The 15,279-nt window shown below is 68.5% G+C and overlaps 1 protein-coding gene across 8 annotated transcripts in view; it reads left to right on the top strand.

The window, feature by feature from the left end:
- The window catches only part of ZNF516 (zinc finger protein 516), a 48,143-nt gene that overhangs the window by 15,185 nt on the left and 17,679 nt on the right, over window positions 1-15,279 (top strand). For all 8 annotated transcript variants that reach the window (XM_055126863.1, XM_055126861.1, XM_055126862.1 and 5 more), the window contains exon 2: window positions 10,885-12,698. In XM_055126863.1, coding sequence (XP_054982838.1) covers window positions 11,021-12,698 — 1,678 coding nt within the window. In that variant the 5' untranslated portion in view covers window positions 10,885-11,020. The remainder of the gene's footprint in view (window positions 1-10,884; window positions 12,699-15,279) is intronic.

Here is a 15,279-nt window from a genome sequence, read left to right as displayed (position 1 = left end):
ACGGGGTGTGGCCTGGGCCTGACTGGCCGTGCTGGGCGGGCCCCTGGGCTTCTCCTTTCCCTCCCTTCTCCAGCTGTGCGGCCACGCGGGCGTGCACGGAGGGGCCTGTGCCGCCCGGCGTGTGTGGGGCCCCTTCCCCTGGCGGGTGCTGGGAGCCAGGTGCCCCGCGGGCCCGCCATGCTGCGAGCAGGGAGTGGGCAGCCCAGCGCACAGGCCGTTCCCGGGGCACGTGCGCGGCTGCCTCGCCCGAAGTACCTGTCCAGAGGGGAGGGAGGCGTGTCGGCCCCGGGGTGGAGATGGTCCCCAGCGGGGCCCCTGCCGGCCCTGTGGACACGTTCCTGCGCTGGGAAACGGTCAGCCCTTGGATCTGTCACCTGGTGCCTGGGGACGCTGGGAGGGCCCTGCCAGGGCGAGGGGTCTGAGTGGTCCCGTCAGGAGCGGTCAGCGGTGGGGCGCGGCCTGCAGTGACGCCGACAGCATCCCAGCGCGGGATGAGAGATTCTGAGCGTCAAAGCCTCCGTGGGGGGAAGTGGCCGTCCCGAGCACTGGCCGCCTTGGTGGGGCTTCAGGCCGTGTGGCCGCCGTGCCTTGGCCTGTCCCTCTGCTTCCACAGCACCAATGGGAGCAACACGGGCTGGGGTGCCCCTGGGAGTGCACGTGCCCATGTGGGACACTCGGCGGTGTCTGTGGGGACACTTGGCGGTGTCTGTGGGGGACTCAGCGGTGTCTGTGGGGACTCTGGTGTCTGTGGGGGACTTGGCGGTGTCTGTGGGGACTTGGTGGTGTTTGTGGGGATACTCGGTGGTGCCTGAGGGGACTCGTGAGGGGACTCGGCGATGTCTGTGGGGACTCAGCGGTGTCTGTGGGGGACTTGGCGGTGTCTGTGGGGACTCAGCGGTGTCTGTGGGGGACTCGGCGGTGTCTGTGGGGGACTCGGCGGTGTCAGTGGGGGACTCGGCGGTGTCTATGGGGACTCGGCAGTGTCTGAGGGGACACTCGGCGGTGTCTGTGGGGACTCGGCAGTGTCTGAGGGGACACTCGGCGGTGTCTGTGGGGGACTCAGCGATGTCTGTGGGGACTCGGCGGTGTCAGTGGGGGACTTGGCGGTGTCTGTGGGGACTCAGCGGTGTCTGTGGGGGACTCGGCGGTGTCTGTGGGGGACTCGGCGGTGTCAGTGGGGGACTCGGCGGTGTCAGTGGGGGACTCGGCGGTGTCTATGGGGACTCGGCGGTGTCTGAGGGGACACTCGGCGGTGTCTGTGGGGACTCGGCGGTGTCTGAGGGGACACTAGGCGGTGTCTATGGGGGACTTGGCGGTGTCAGTGGGGGACTCGGCGGTGTCTGAGGGGACACTCGGCGGTGTCTATGGGGGACTTGGCGGTGTCAGTGGGGGACTCGGCGGTGTCTGAGGGGACACTCGGCGGTGTCTGTGGGGACTCGGCGGTGTCTGAGGGGACACTAGGCGGTGTCTGTGGGGGACTCGGCGGTGTCTGTGGGGACTCGGCGGTGTCAGTGGGGGACTCGGCGGTGTCTGTGGGGTATCTGTGGGGACTCGGCGGTGTCAGTGGGGGACTCGGCGGTGTCTGTGGGGTATCTGTGGGGACTCGGCGGTGTCAGTGGGGGACTCGGCGGTGTCTGTGGGGTATCTGTGGGGACTCGGCGGTGTCAGTGGGGGACTCGGCGGTGTCTGTGGGGTATCTGTGGGGACTCGGCGGTGTCAGTGGGGGACTCGGCGGTGTCTGTGGGGTATCTGTGGGGACTCGGCGGTGTCAGTGGGGGACTCGGCGGTGTCTGAGGGGACACTCGGCGGTGTCTGTGGGGACTCGGCGGTGTCTGAGGGGACACTCGGCGGTGTCTGTGGGGACTAGGCGGTGTCTATGGGGACTCGGCGGTGTCTGTGGGGACTCGGCGGTGTCTGAGGGGACTTGGTGGTGTATGTGGGGACACTCAGCGGTGTCTGAGGGGACTCCGTGGTGTCTAAAGTGGTGTCTGAGGGGACTTGGCAGTGTCAGTGGGGACACACCGCAGTGTGTGTGACTGGCCTGACTGGGGTTCTTGCTCCTGTGACTCTGGGTCTGTCAGTGAAGAGGAGAGAGCCGGCAGTGGCCTCTCGGGTGAATCCCAGCCCTGTGCAGACGCGCCATGTTGGCTGGGCGCCTTGAAGCTGGTCAGAGCCCTCGGTCCTGTGTCATGGCAGGGTCCTGTGAGCAAGCACAGCTCCAGATCTGTGGCAGCAGTACCGACTCTGGGTGGGCTAGTGGTGTAGACTCTGGATGGGCTAGTGGTGTAGACTCTGGGTGGGCTAGTGGTGTAGACTCTGGGTGGGCTAGTGGTGTAGACTCTGGGCCAGTAGTGTAGACTCTGACTGGGCTAGTGTAGACTCTGGGTGGGCTAGTGGTATAGACTGACTGGGCTAGTGGTATAGACTCTGACTGGGCTAGTGTAGACTCTGGGTGGGCTAGAGGTGTAGACTCTGGGCTAGTGTAGACTCTGGGTGGGCTAGTGGTGTAGTCTCTGGGTGGGCTAGTGGTGTAGACTCTGGGCTAGTGGTGTAGACTCTGGGTGGGCTAGTGGTGTAGACTCTGGGTAGGCTAGTGGTGTAGACTCTGACTGGGCTAGTGGTGTAGACTCTGGGTGGGCTAGTGGTGTAGACTCTGACTGGGCTAGTGGTGTAGACTGACTGGGCTAGTGGTGTAGACTCTGGGTAGGCTAGTGGTGTAGACTCTGGGCTAGTGGTGTAGACTCTGACTGGGCTAGTGGTGTAGACTCTGACTGGGCTAGTGGTGTAGACTCTGGGTGGGCTAGCGTGTAGACTCTGGGTGGGCTAGTGGTGTAGACTCTGGGCCAGTAGTGTAGACTCTGACTGGGCTAGTGTAGACTCTGGGTGGGCTAGTGGTATAGACTGACTGGGCTAGTGGTGTAGACTCTGACTGGGCTAGTGTAGACTCTGACTGGGCTAGTGTAGACTCTGGGTGGGCTAGTGGTATAGACTGACTGGGCTAGTGGTGTAGACTCTGACTGGGCTAGTGTAGACTCTGACTGGGCTAGTGTAGACTCTGGGTGGGCTAGTGTAGACTCTGGGTGGGCTAGCGTGTAGACGCCCAGAGCTCTCTGGGTGTAGACCTGGACAGGGGCTAACATGCGGCTCTGACGGGGTCGGCGTGGAGCTGTGACAGGCCAGGCTCCGTGACTGAGGCTGCAGGGCGCCACAGCCCGGCCCCGCCTGCCCTTAAGGCCACGTGTACGCGCTGCGTGGCCCTGCGGGGAGCCGTGGCTTCCTCTGTCACATGGAAACTGGCCCCGCGCGGCCTCGTAACCACGGCGTCCGCCCGTGCGCCGGGGCTCTGGGGCCGGTGAGTCACCAGGCGGCGGGCGCACTCTCGGTCTCTGCCAGGAGTGTCTGCAGCGCCGGGAGCGCGAGCACTCTGACTCGAGTCCCGTGGCGGTTGTGTGTGGGGAGACGGGGTCACACGCGTGACGTTGCTCAGACGACGTCAGGAAGGCGTGTAGGTGCCTCGGGAGGGGCCCGGTTGTCCCTGGCCTGAGGCCTTGCAGTGGGGCCGCGCGGGGGAGGGTGGTCTCTGCCCTGGGCCCCTGTCGCGCCCGTGGGTTCCGCCCGCCCTTTGACCCTGGGGAGGGGGGAGGGGCTTCTCCCTCTGCTCCTGCCCCGAGTCCTTGCGTGTGAGCAGAATAGCGGCGATTCCTCTGCTGTCTCCAGGCGCTTCTCTCGGAAGCTCCCGCCGCAGGGGCGCAGAGAGGAGGGCGTCCGCCCGCGGCCGCTGACAGGCTGCACCTTGGGGGGGCCTGGACGCGGAGAGGCTGGACCCCGGAACCTTGGCGAATGCCCGTGTGGGGGCAGGGGCTGGGCCTCGAGGCTGCAGGGGACACGGCAGGGCGGGGCCCTCAGCACCGAGCAGGCAGAGCCTCGGCCCCGGGCCCGGGGAGGGGCCGGCTTCAGGGGTGCCCACAGCCTGGGCCTCCTCTCTGTGCCCGGCCCTGGTGGACCGGCATTGCTGGCCGTCACTGGGTCTCCGTGTCCGGGTGCTGTCTGGACACGGGCCCTGCACCCGCCCCAGGCCCCCTGCTGTGCCTGCTGGGCGCTCCCTGGCGAGGGGGCCAGGGACGGCCTTGTCTGGACACACCCTCAGCCGAGAGCTGCTCGCCGAGCACTTGCTTTGTCCCTGTGGGCCCTGGTGGGCCTGCTGAGGGCCGGGAGTGTCTGAGGCTCTGCTGGGGGCGTGACCACCTGCAGCTCTGTGAGCCTCGTGAGCACGGTGGGTCCTGGCCGCAGCCTGCACCCCTGCAACCACACACCCTCACCCCTTCACCACTGCACCGCACACCTTCACCCCTGCACCTGTACACCTTCATCCCTGCATCTGTACACCTTCACCCCAGCACCTGTACACCTTCATCCCTGCATCTGTACACCTTCACCCCTGCACCCACACACCTTCGCCCCTGCACCCACACATCTTCACCCCTGCACCGGCACACCTTCACCACTGTACCGCACACCTTCACCCCCTGCACCTGTACACCTTCATCCCTGCACCTGCAACCTTCACCCCCGCACCTGTACACCTTCATCCCTGCACCCAAACATCTTCACCCCTGCACCCACACACCTTCACCCCTGCACCTGTACACCTTCATCCCTGCACCTGCAACCTTCACCCCTGCACCTGTACACCTTCATCCCTGCACCCACACATCTTCACCCCTGCACCCACACACCTTCACCCCTGCACCTGTACACCTTCATCCCTGCACCTGCAACCTTCACCCCTGCACCTGTACACCTTCATCCCCGCACCCACACATCTTCACCCCTGCACCCACACACCTTCACCCCTGCATCGGCAACCTTCACCCCTGCACCGGCAACCTTCACCCCTGCACCCACACACCCTCACCCCTGCACCCACACATCTTCACTGCACCGCACACCTTCACCCCTGCACCCACACACCTTCACCCCTGCATCTGCACACCTTCACCCCTGTGCCCACACACCTTCACCCCTGCACCTGTACACCTTCATCACAACATCACACATCTTCACCCCTGCACTCACACACCTTTACCCCTGCACCCACACACTTTCATCACTGCACCTGCACACCTTCGCACCTGCACACCTTCACCCCTGCACCTGCACACCTTCACCCCTGCACCCACACACCTTCATCACTGCACTGCACACCTTCACCCCTGCACTCACACACCTTCACCCCTGCACCCACACACCTTCACACCCTTGCCATATTCTCATGCCCCAGATACCTGTCGTACCCTGCACAACTGCTCCCTGCACACACCTGCACTACAGAGGTGCCTGACCCCACACACCTGCACTCAGACACCTGTTTCCTGCACGTCTGCATCCACATCCCTGCACCCCTGAGCCCACACGCCAACCCTGCACACCTGCACCCGCTCACCTGTGCTGCACACCCAAGGGATGGGCGCGGGGGGCAGGGCCGGTGCCGGGCAGCCCAGTGGGCCGGCGTCCTGGGCAGGCTCTGCTGTCCAGCAGCCCCGACTGTGGGAGTGGTCAGCGTCTGGCAGAATGAGGACAGGAGCTCGCACTCGGGCCCAGGGCCCTGGGTGGGCCCTCCCGGGGGTCTTGGTGTTCCTGCCTCTGGCCTCTGTGCCCCAGGCTAGGGCTTCCCTCCTGTGGGCCGGCCGGTCGTGCTGCTACCCGTGTGTGAGCATATATATGAGTGTGTGTGAGCGTTTGTGTGTGGGGGGGGTGACTATGCGAGTGTGTGAGAGAGAGAGTGTGTGTGTGTGTGTGTGTACAGGAGCCATGTGACTTCTGGGCGTGGAGCCCTCCTGGCCTGGGTTGGAGCCGTGTGTGAGTGTGAGTGTGAGTGTGAGTGTGTGTGTGAGTGTGAGTGTGTGTGTGTGTGTGTGTAGCCGCAGGCCGGCTGCTCCTTACGGGGTGGTACCCACGGACCCACTGTGTCCCTCGTGGTCTCGGATGCCCTGGAGAGCTGAGGGTGGGTCTTGGCGCGGCCTGAGGCATGGCCCTGGGGCAGGGGGCCCAAGGTGGGTGCCTGCTCTGGCCCACTGCCCCTTTCAGAGCAAACGGCCGCCCGGCTCAGTCTCATGCGTGGCCTCGGGTCCAGGACGTGCCGTTACGGGGTGGCGGAGGGCTGGTCCCAGGCACGTTTGGGATGCGTTCAGGGGCCTCCGCGGGAAGGACCCTCCCATTGGGCTGCCGTGCTGTGCAGGCGGCGGGCCGGCCTCCGCACCCGCATCTCTGGTCTGGGCGTCAGGAGGGGCTGGGCCGTGCTGCCCGGGGCCGCCGGGGCGGTGGAGCGGCCACCCTGTGCTGAGGAGGCCCCTCAGCTGCCGGTCAGAGCTGGCCAGCCGGGCACTGCCCTGGGGGTCAGCTTGTCCTGCGTCTGGCCTCGGGGACCGTCAGTGCGGGTTGATTCCAGGCTGTGGCCGGTGTCGGCCCATGGTGCCCGCGGGGTCAGTGCCGAGCAGGCCCACTCGTGCCCGGGGTGGCCGGGCGCGGGGCCCCTGCTGACGGGGACAGGACCCCTTGTGGATGCGGCTCTACCCGCCCGTCGCAGGAGCCCCAGGGCCGAGAGGCGCGTGGCTCAGATTCCCGGCCCGGCCTGCACCACACGGCAGCCTCGTCTCTCACGAGCCGGGGACGCCTCGGCCACTGCCCGCGTCTTCCCCGAGACGACGCGAGCGGCCGGGGGGGGTGTGTGACCCGTTTGCGGGGACGCGCAGTGCCCTCCGGTGCTGTCAGCCCTGGACGCTGAGCGCAGGGCGGTGTTCCGGTGGCCGAGGGCTGGCCGCCGGCCGGGTGCTTTCCCTCCCCGCTGAGTTCCTCAGACATCAGCGAAGTACACCGGCGCGGGGCCCCGAGTTGGTGAGTCTGTGCACTGTGCGCCGAGACTCCGCAAGCACCTTGGAGCACTTTCAAGCGGGGTTGTCCCCTGTGTGGGTTTCCCGAGTTAAAAAATAGAAACAGACGGTGTCCCTGCGGTGCTGGGCCGCGGCCAGGCCCGCGGCTGCGTGTCCCTCGGGCCACCGGCAAGCCCAGGCGCCCCCAGCAGGCAGGTGGGGCCGGAGGGTGGGCGAGACCCCCGCACCTCCGCAGCTGCCGGGGCGGGAGAGCTGCGCGCGGGTCAGGGACCGGGCCGCTGGCCTGCCCCTGCTCGTGCGCCCGCCGTGCCCTGGACGCCTGCTCGCACGTGGACGCTTGGGCCCGCTGGCTCGGAGGTGGGCGCTGCTGCCCGCCCATTGCACGTGGGCGCTGCTGCCCGCCCCCTGGGAGGTGGCCGCTCTGGCCCGCCCACGCACGCAGGCGTGGGTGCTGACCCGGCCCAGTTGCACGTGGACACTCTGGCCCGCCCCCGGGAGGCGGGCGGCTGTGTGGTGGGGGCCGAGCGTCCTGCTGAGGGCCTGGGGCGGCGACCCCTTGCTCCGACTCCCTGGGGCGCTGCTGCCTCTGTCCTCCCCTGAGGGTGCGTCCAGCTCCCTGGAGGAGGGGGCGCGTCCGGGGGTCCTTGCCAGGCCATTGTGAGGGGAGAGCCGTGGGGGGGGGAGGCGCACCCCCTGCTCGCCGCTTCCTGGGGGAAAGGTCTCGGCGCATAATGGATTATTGATTGGCTGCGGCAGCCGCCCAGGGGCTTGTCCCGGGCCGTGGGCCCCCTGCTGTGAATGTGCCACTTATGTGGCTCCGGGGCTGTGAGCCTGGAATTGTCCCTGCAGCAGCCGGGGGAGCCGGAGGAACCCGGCATTGTTGGGGGGGCGGCCCCGAGAATGGGCCTTTTGTCCTGCCCGAGGACGAGCTGCCTCATGCCGCCCGTGGCCGACTCGGCTCCTGCCGTTGTCTGCGGGACAGGCCGCGCTTCTCCAGGCCCCCCCCAACCTCGGGGTCTGCGGCCACCCCTGCGGGCTCCGGCTCTCCCCCAGGGCCTCCCGGGTGCCTGGCCGTGGGGCGGGGGTCCTCGGCCCGGGGTGCTGGCTTGGTCGAGGAGCCCGTGGGCGCAGCTGCACTCTGAGCCACGCCGGCCGCTGGAGGGGTCTGAAAGCTGCCCCTGTGCCCCTGGGGTCAAGGCCAGGGCGGCCGCTGGGCGGAAGCGGGGGCCCTCGCCGGCAGGACCAGGGTGGAGGGGGCCGGGGGGCGGGGGCAGGGAATGGTATGAAGCTCTTTAATGTTTTTACGTAAAACTTGATTGACTTCCTCTGAGGCCTCCTTCCGGGGCCCCTGGCGCTGGTGCTCAGCCGGGCCCAGGGTGCGGTGTGCTGAGGGCCGAGCCAGACGCCGGGGGGCGTTGTCTGCTGGTGGGCCTGGGGTCGAACCCGGGTCACTCACACATTCACGTCCGGCCCGAGTGTCGCTGCAGGACGTCTTCCTTCTCCCGAGCAGCCCGTTTCAGTCGGTTATTGTTTAAATTTCCTACTTTTGAAGCTCCAGCCGAGGCCCCTCGCCTGGTGGGGTAATGAGTGTCGGCGCGTCACCCAGCGCCCGCCCTCCTGGGGCCGAGGTGTCACGGGCCCCCCAGGCCCTCCCCACAGTCGGCCCCTTTGTCCCGACGCATCCTGAAAGTTGCAGAAGGCGTTTTTAAACAGGAGCTGCAAACCGTTCATTACGCGTCTGGAGAGGACGCGGGATGCACATGCGTGCCCTCGGACACGGCTCCGTGGAAAGCTATTTTAAAACGCGAATCAACAAGTCGTCTCTGTGCCTAAACAATTAAGTCACAGTCCTGCCTGGCGCGCGCCCAGCGGTAGCCTTGGAAAAAGTTTGTAATACAGTAACAACGGGGCCGAGACTCGTCCCGGGCAGAAGGCTTTCCAGTGGGCTGTGCAGTGCGGGGGCTGCGACAGGGCCCGGCCCTCCCTCCCCCTGCGGGTGGCCTCTGTGCCTGGGGGGTGGGTGCGAGTGAGGCCCGGCTAGGTTATCCCCCAGTCTGCGGTTCTGTTTGGGCTCGGCCGTGGGGGGTGGGGCCAGCACTGCTCGGACCCGCCAGCAGGGGGCAGTGCACAGCTGCCGCAGGTGTGCAGCTGGTCCCCGGCACCGACCACTGACCACCCCCGCCCGCGTGCAGGCCCCCCAGAGGGCACGTCTGTCGCTGCGTGCCCCTGGCTCCAGGCGGGTTCTCCAGCGGCAGGGCCATGGGGACCCGCTCACCCGGCCAGGCACTGCCCCCGGAGAGCAGGCGCTCTGGGCAGGAGAGACCCACCTCCAGGGGCCCGGCCACCGTGCTCTGCCCCGGGCACTGCCCACAGAGGGGCCGGCAGGAGTTGGTGTGTGTGAGCCTGTGCGTGTGTGTAGGTGTGTGTATGCGTGTGCGTGTGTGTAGGTGTGTGTATGCGTGTGCGTGTGCATGTGTGTAGGTGTGTGTGTATGCGTGTGTACAGGTGTGTAGGTGTGTGTAGATGTGTGTAGGTATGTGTAGGTACGTAGGTGTGTGTAGGTGTATATAGGTGTGCGCAGGTGTGTGTAGGTGTGTGTATGTATGTAGGTGTGTGTAGGTGTGTAGGTGGGTGTAAAGGGGTGTGTGTGTGTGCATGTGTGTAGGTGTGTGTATTCATGTGCGTGTGCATGTGTGTAGGTATGTGTAGGTATGTAGGTGTGTGTAGGTGTATATAGGTGTGTGTAGGTGTGTGTAAGTATGTGTGTATGTGTGTAGGTGTGTGTATGTATGTAGGTGTGTGTAGGTGTGTAGGTGGGTGTAAAGGGGTGTGTGTGTGAGCGTGTGCATGTGTGTAGGTGTGTGTATGCGTGTGCGTGTGCATGTGTGTAGGTGTGTGTGTATGCGTGTGTATAGGTGTGTAGGTGTGTGTAGATGTGTGTAGGTATGTGTAGGTACGTAGGTGTGTGTAGGTGTATGTAGGTGTGCGCAGGTGTGTGTAGGTGTGTGTATGTATGTAGGTGTGTGTAGGTGTGTAGGTGGGTGTAAAGGGGTGTGTGTGTGAGCGTGTGCATGTGTGTAGGTGTGTGTAGGTATGTAGGTGTGTGTAGGTGTATATAGGTGTGTGCAGGTGTGTGTAGGTATGTAGGTGTATGTGTGTAGGTGTGTGTATGTAGGTGTGCAGGTGTGTGTGTATGTGTGTAGGTGTGTATGTGTGTATGTAGGTGTGTGTAGGTGGGTGTAAAGGGGTGTGTGTCTGTGTGTGTGTGTGTGTGTGTGCTCGCGCACGTGCCCGGGGTGCTCAGGAGCCAGTTCCTCCCGTCTGGAGCTGGGGCGAGTGGGCGGTGGGCACTGCCCTTCCCCGGCGCGATGGCCTGGCCTCCCTCCCTCCTTCCCATCAGCTCTGGTGCCACGGGGTCTCTGCTTGGCTGCGGGCCTCGGGGTTGGGGGTCCCGTGGCAGAGCAGACACTGCTGCTCTGTGGGGTTTCCTGGCTCTCCTCTGCCCGCGGTGGGGTCGGGGCTGGCCTTAGGGTGCTCGGGCCACAGGGCTGTGCTGGCCGGGAGGGGCCGGGCACTCAGGGGCCACTGCTGCCCCGTTTGCTCCTGGACAGACTCGGCCTTGTGGGCGGAGGGTCCCTGCGGTGCAGGAGCCCCGGGAGGGACCCGGGGTGGGCGGCCGGCCAGAGTGCTGGTGCTGGGTGCCGGCAGCCGACACCGAGGGCCACGGAGGCTGGGGGGAAGACGCTGCTCCGGGGGATGCCGGGGGGGTGCTGTGGGTGGGTGCCCAGGGGGTGGCGGGGGGATGGCAGGGGGGATGGTGTGGGGGATGGTGTGGGGGGAGGCGGGGGAGGGTGGCATGGCGGGGGGGATGGCGGGGGGATGCTGGAGGGACGACCCGTGGGGGGTGCTGGGGGGATCCCGCGGGGGGGACGGGCGGTGTGTGGCCCCCCGGGAGAGGCCTCGGCCCTAAGCTCCGCGTGTCCCTCTCTTGCAGGTGCTCGCCGCAGTGCTCGGGGCCAGGACATGCGTGACCCGGCCGTAGGGCCCCCGAGCGGCCGCGGAGCGGAGGGCGCCCGGGCCATGGCGCAGTAGGCGGCCCCCGCGTGACCAGCCGTGCGTGCCCGGCGGACATGGAGCGCAGCGGCCAGGAGGCGGCGGACATGGAGCCGGGCGCGGGGCGCGGCCTGGAGGCGGAGGCGGGCCGGGCGGTGAGCCACAGCTGCTGCATCTGCGGGAAGGGCTTCCCCTTCCAGAGCTCGCTGTCGCAGCACATGCGCAAGCACACGGGCGAGAAGCCCTACAAGTGCCCCTACTGCGACCACCGCGCCTCCCAGAAGGGCAACCTCAAGATCCACATCCGCGGGCACCGCGGCGGCACGCTGGCACAGGCCCAGGAGCCCGAGGCGGGCGAGCCGCGCGTGGCCGAGGGCCTGGGCGGCTGCGCCAGCCCCACCAAGAGCACGTCGGCCTGCAACCGCGTGCTCAATGGCGCCAGGGTCCTGCTGCGCGGCGGCGGCCGCCGGGACGCCGAGGCAGGGGAGGAGCGCTCCCCGGCCCAGTGCTCCTTCTGCCGCAGCCGCTTCTCGCGCCGCAAGGAGCTGGAGCAGCACGTGCGCCAGGCCCACAAGCCCCTCCGCTGCCGGCTGTGCGGCTACGCGGCGCTGCGCCAGGACTCGCTGCTGAGCCACGTGGAGCGGGACCACGTCGCCGCCGCGCAGGGCCCCGAGCCCGGCAAGGCCGAGCCGCCGGCCGGCGAGTTCCCGTGCGAGGTGTGCGGCCAGGCCTTCAGCCAGACCTGGTTCCTCAAGGCGCACATGAAGAAGCACCGCGGCTCCTTCGACCACGGCTGCCACATCTGCGGCCGCCGCTTCAAGGAGCCCTGGTTCCTCAAGAACCACATGAAGGCGCACGGGCCGCGGGCGGCCGGCAGGAACCGGCCCCGCGGCGAGCTGGAGCCCGTGGCCACCATCAACGACGTGGTGCAGGAGGAGACCATCGTGGCCGGCCTGTCGCTCTACGAGGTCTGCCCCAAGTGCGGGAACCTCTTCACCAACCTGGACAGCCTCAGCGCCCACAACGCCGTGCACCGGCGCGCGGAGGCCGGGCGGACGCGGGCCGTGGCCTCGCCTGAGGGCCCCGACGGGGCGCCTGGCTCCCCCGTGCCCGGCTCGCAGCGCCGGTTCCTGCAGTGCTTGAATTTGCGGCCGGCGGGCACCGCGCCCGCGCAGGGCCCCGTGGGGCAGCGGGTGGCCGAGCTGGACCCCGTGAGCAGCTACCAGGCCTGGCAGCTGGCCACGCGCGGCAAGGTGGCCGAGCCGGCCGAGGCCCTCAAGTACGGCGCCTGGGACGAGGCCCCGGCCGGGGACGTGGCCTTCGACAGGGAGCGGCGGGAGTTCGTGCTGGTGAGCCAGGAGAAGCGCCGGCGGGAGCCTGAGCCCGGCCCCCAGGGGCCCCCGCGGAAGCGCTCTGGAGACCCCGTGCCTGGGGCCCCCGAGCCGCGGCCACCCCCGCGCCCCAGCCGCCGCGCGGCCGCCCCCGCCGGCCAGGGCAAGTCCTCCGAGTGCTTCGAGTGCGGCAAGATCTTCCGCACCTACCACCAGATGGTTCTGCACTCCCGCGTGCACCGCCGCGCCCGGCGCCACCTGCCGCGGCCCGGGGAGCAGGAGCCGGGCCGGGCGGCCCGCGGGCGCTGCGGCTCACTCAGCGAGGGCGACTCCCAGCCCAGCAGCCCCGGCTCCCCCGGCTCCGGCCTGGCTGAAGACGCCGCCGAGGAGAGCGGAGAGGAGGGCGCGGCCGGCCCTGCCCCAGGTGAGTGCCCGCCCCCGCACCCTCGTGCCCCCTGCGCCCCCCACACCCCCGCACCCCTGCGCCGCACACCAGGGGGCCCTCGGGGCCGCCCTCGCCGAACAGGACACAGGTCGTCCTGGTCACCCGAGCAGGATGCAGGTCGTCCCGCTCAGCCAAGCGCCCTCGGCAGCCCCAGCCAGGCCCCTCCACGCGCAGTGACCCGAGTGTGCGTGCGTGTGCTGGCGTGTCCTTGTTCGGGCCACGTGTGGCCTCCCTGAGGGTGCGGCCATCCGGGTGCCGTCGGGGCGGAGGGGCCCAGAGTCCCTCCCACGCGGGAGCCTGACCCGTCCCCCGGGGCTGTGCCTCCGGCCTCACCCTCCCTGGGTCAGGGCCATCTCTCGTCCCTGCTTCTCCTCCCCGGCCGGGCACAGCTTCTGCCCTGCACCGCCGGAGCCTCTGGCCACGCCCACGGTGTCCAGTGCTCCCAAGAACTGGCCGAGGCTGCCTGAGGGCTGGAGGGTGCCAGGCAGTTCCGCCGGGAGCAGGGAGCGGGTTCCACGCGCGTGGCGACCCTTTGCGTGTCTCGAACCCGTGCCGCTGCCTCCCTCCCTCTCGAGTCCTTGTCAGTGGTTCAGCCCCAGCTCTGCGCCGGTGCTGGTCGGTCCTGCCCCCACCGCCGGGCGCTGCCGGGCTCGCTGGCTGGCGTGAGAGGGACCCGTGTTAGCCCCCGGAGCTGCCGGGCGTGGCCAGGGCCTGTCCAGCACCGCCGGCCGGGCCATGTGGGGAAGCCGGGCCTGTTTCGGAGGACGAAGGCGGGACGGCCACGTCCCAGCCCGGGCGCCTCTGCAGGGCCCGTTGGAGACGCCGTCGCCCGTGAGGACGCGGTTCCCTGTTTGGAGAAACTCTCGGGCCTCCCGCACGGCCGCACCGTCTGCTTCTGTACCTCGGGGCCTCGCTCGGGCCTCGGAGAGGCCGTCCCCACCTGCCTGCCCGTGCCGGGGGACAGTGCTCGGCCGGCTCTCCTCGCCCTGGAACCCGTTCTCTGCAGTGTCTGAGACCTCGGACCGTTGGGGTGACGGAGGCCAACTCCACGGCAACGTCGGGCCTGACCGCGGCGTCGACACGATGGAGGCGCGTCGCCCCCGCTGCCGAGTGGCCGTGGTGCAGCGGACGCCGCAGGTGGTGCTGGGCCGCTCAGGACGCCCGGCTTGCGAGATGCTCCCCCGTGTCCGCAGTGACTCCGGGTGGTCAGCCCCGAGGCCGCCCTCGGTCAGGGCCGACGCGTCAGGACTCGGGCGCCGCCAGCACGAGGGGGCGGCCGCGGCCTCTGGGTCCGCGCGGGCGGAGCAGGTGTGGCCGTCGTCTGCGGCAGGGGCGCTGCTCGTCGGGCGCTGCAGGGCTGCGGGTGGGCCTTGCCGGCGGCCCCCAGTTGGCGTCCGTCTGCAGCTTGGCCTCGTGCCGTGTCCTCGGCCTCGCGTGCACAGTCGCCCGGGCGCTGCCACCACGGGGAGGGCCCGGCCCCTGCAGTCACCCGCTGGAGGAGCCGCCGTCGCTGTGTGTCGAGGCCTGGAGCGCTCTGGGCCGGCAGCTCTGGGCTGGGCTGGAGGGGCCGAGAGAAGTCGGGAGCCCGGGCGAGCGAGCGGGTCACCCACGGGGCTGGGGCCCGGCCTGGGTCTCGCCCCAGGCCCAGTGCGGGCGGCATGAGCAGTTCAGGGCTGCGGGCGGGGGCAGCGCCCGAGATCTCGGGGCACAGGGCCTGGCCCCGGGTGCGGGCGGGGGTCAGACGGGTCAGACCCTTCCTGCCGCTTTGTTCGCCGTCTGGGCCCCGTGTGGTTTCTGCTCCCGCGGCAGGTGTCCCAGGGAGGGCCCTCCCCGGTGCTGCTGGGCGGAAGGTTCCGGGAGGTGCAGCGGGTGGGGGTGGGGTGCCCCGGAGGAGTGGGGCGCTGGACCCCTTATGCTGCGGTGCCGCGCAGGTGGCTTTGGGGGACGCGGTTCAGGCCCACCGTTGCCCGAGGGCCACAGGCAGCAGCAGAGCCTGGGTGATACTCAGTGTCTCGAGAGTGAGGTCCAGGGACCCGCCCGTGGCCAGCTGCCGTGTGGGACCCCTGACCCCTGGCCGCCCGTGGGTACGGTCACTCAGGCCCTGGTGGCTCCTTGCCCCCAGCCCCGCCCCTCTGCCCTGCCTGTGGCCTGAGCACCGCCAGCCTGCAGCTGCCGGGGACGGTCTGGGCTGAGGCCAGGGGGGAAGGTTCCGGGCTGACGTGTGGGGGGAAGGTTCCGGGCTGACGTGTGGGGGGAAGGTTCCGGGCTGACGGGCGTATCCGGGCGGGCTGAGGGAAAGTCAGAGCCCAGTCAGGCGGCAGGTCAGGGCCGCACTGCCCCACAGGCCCTGCTCTGCGGGGTCCCCCGGGAGCCCTCCAGCACCACTTGGGGTCGGAAAAGCTCTTCCTGGAGGCACGAGGGACCCCGGGAGGCAGTTGCTTCTGCCAGACGGGGGAGATGCTGCCTCTTCACCCGGCATCTGTTTCTGAGCAGGAACACGTGTGTGTGAGAGCACATGTGTGTGAGCACGCGTGTGTAGGTCTGAGTGTGGCTGTATTAG

This window comes from Sorex araneus, chromosome 2 (assembly GCF_027595985.1).
Source record: "Sorex araneus isolate mSorAra2 chromosome 2, mSorAra2.pri, whole genome shotgun sequence".
Lineage (NCBI taxonomy): Eukaryota > Metazoa > Chordata > Mammalia > Eulipotyphla > Soricidae > Sorex > Sorex araneus.
Note: the sequence above shows the minus strand (reverse complement) of the source record. Positions and strands in the feature narration are given on the sequence as shown.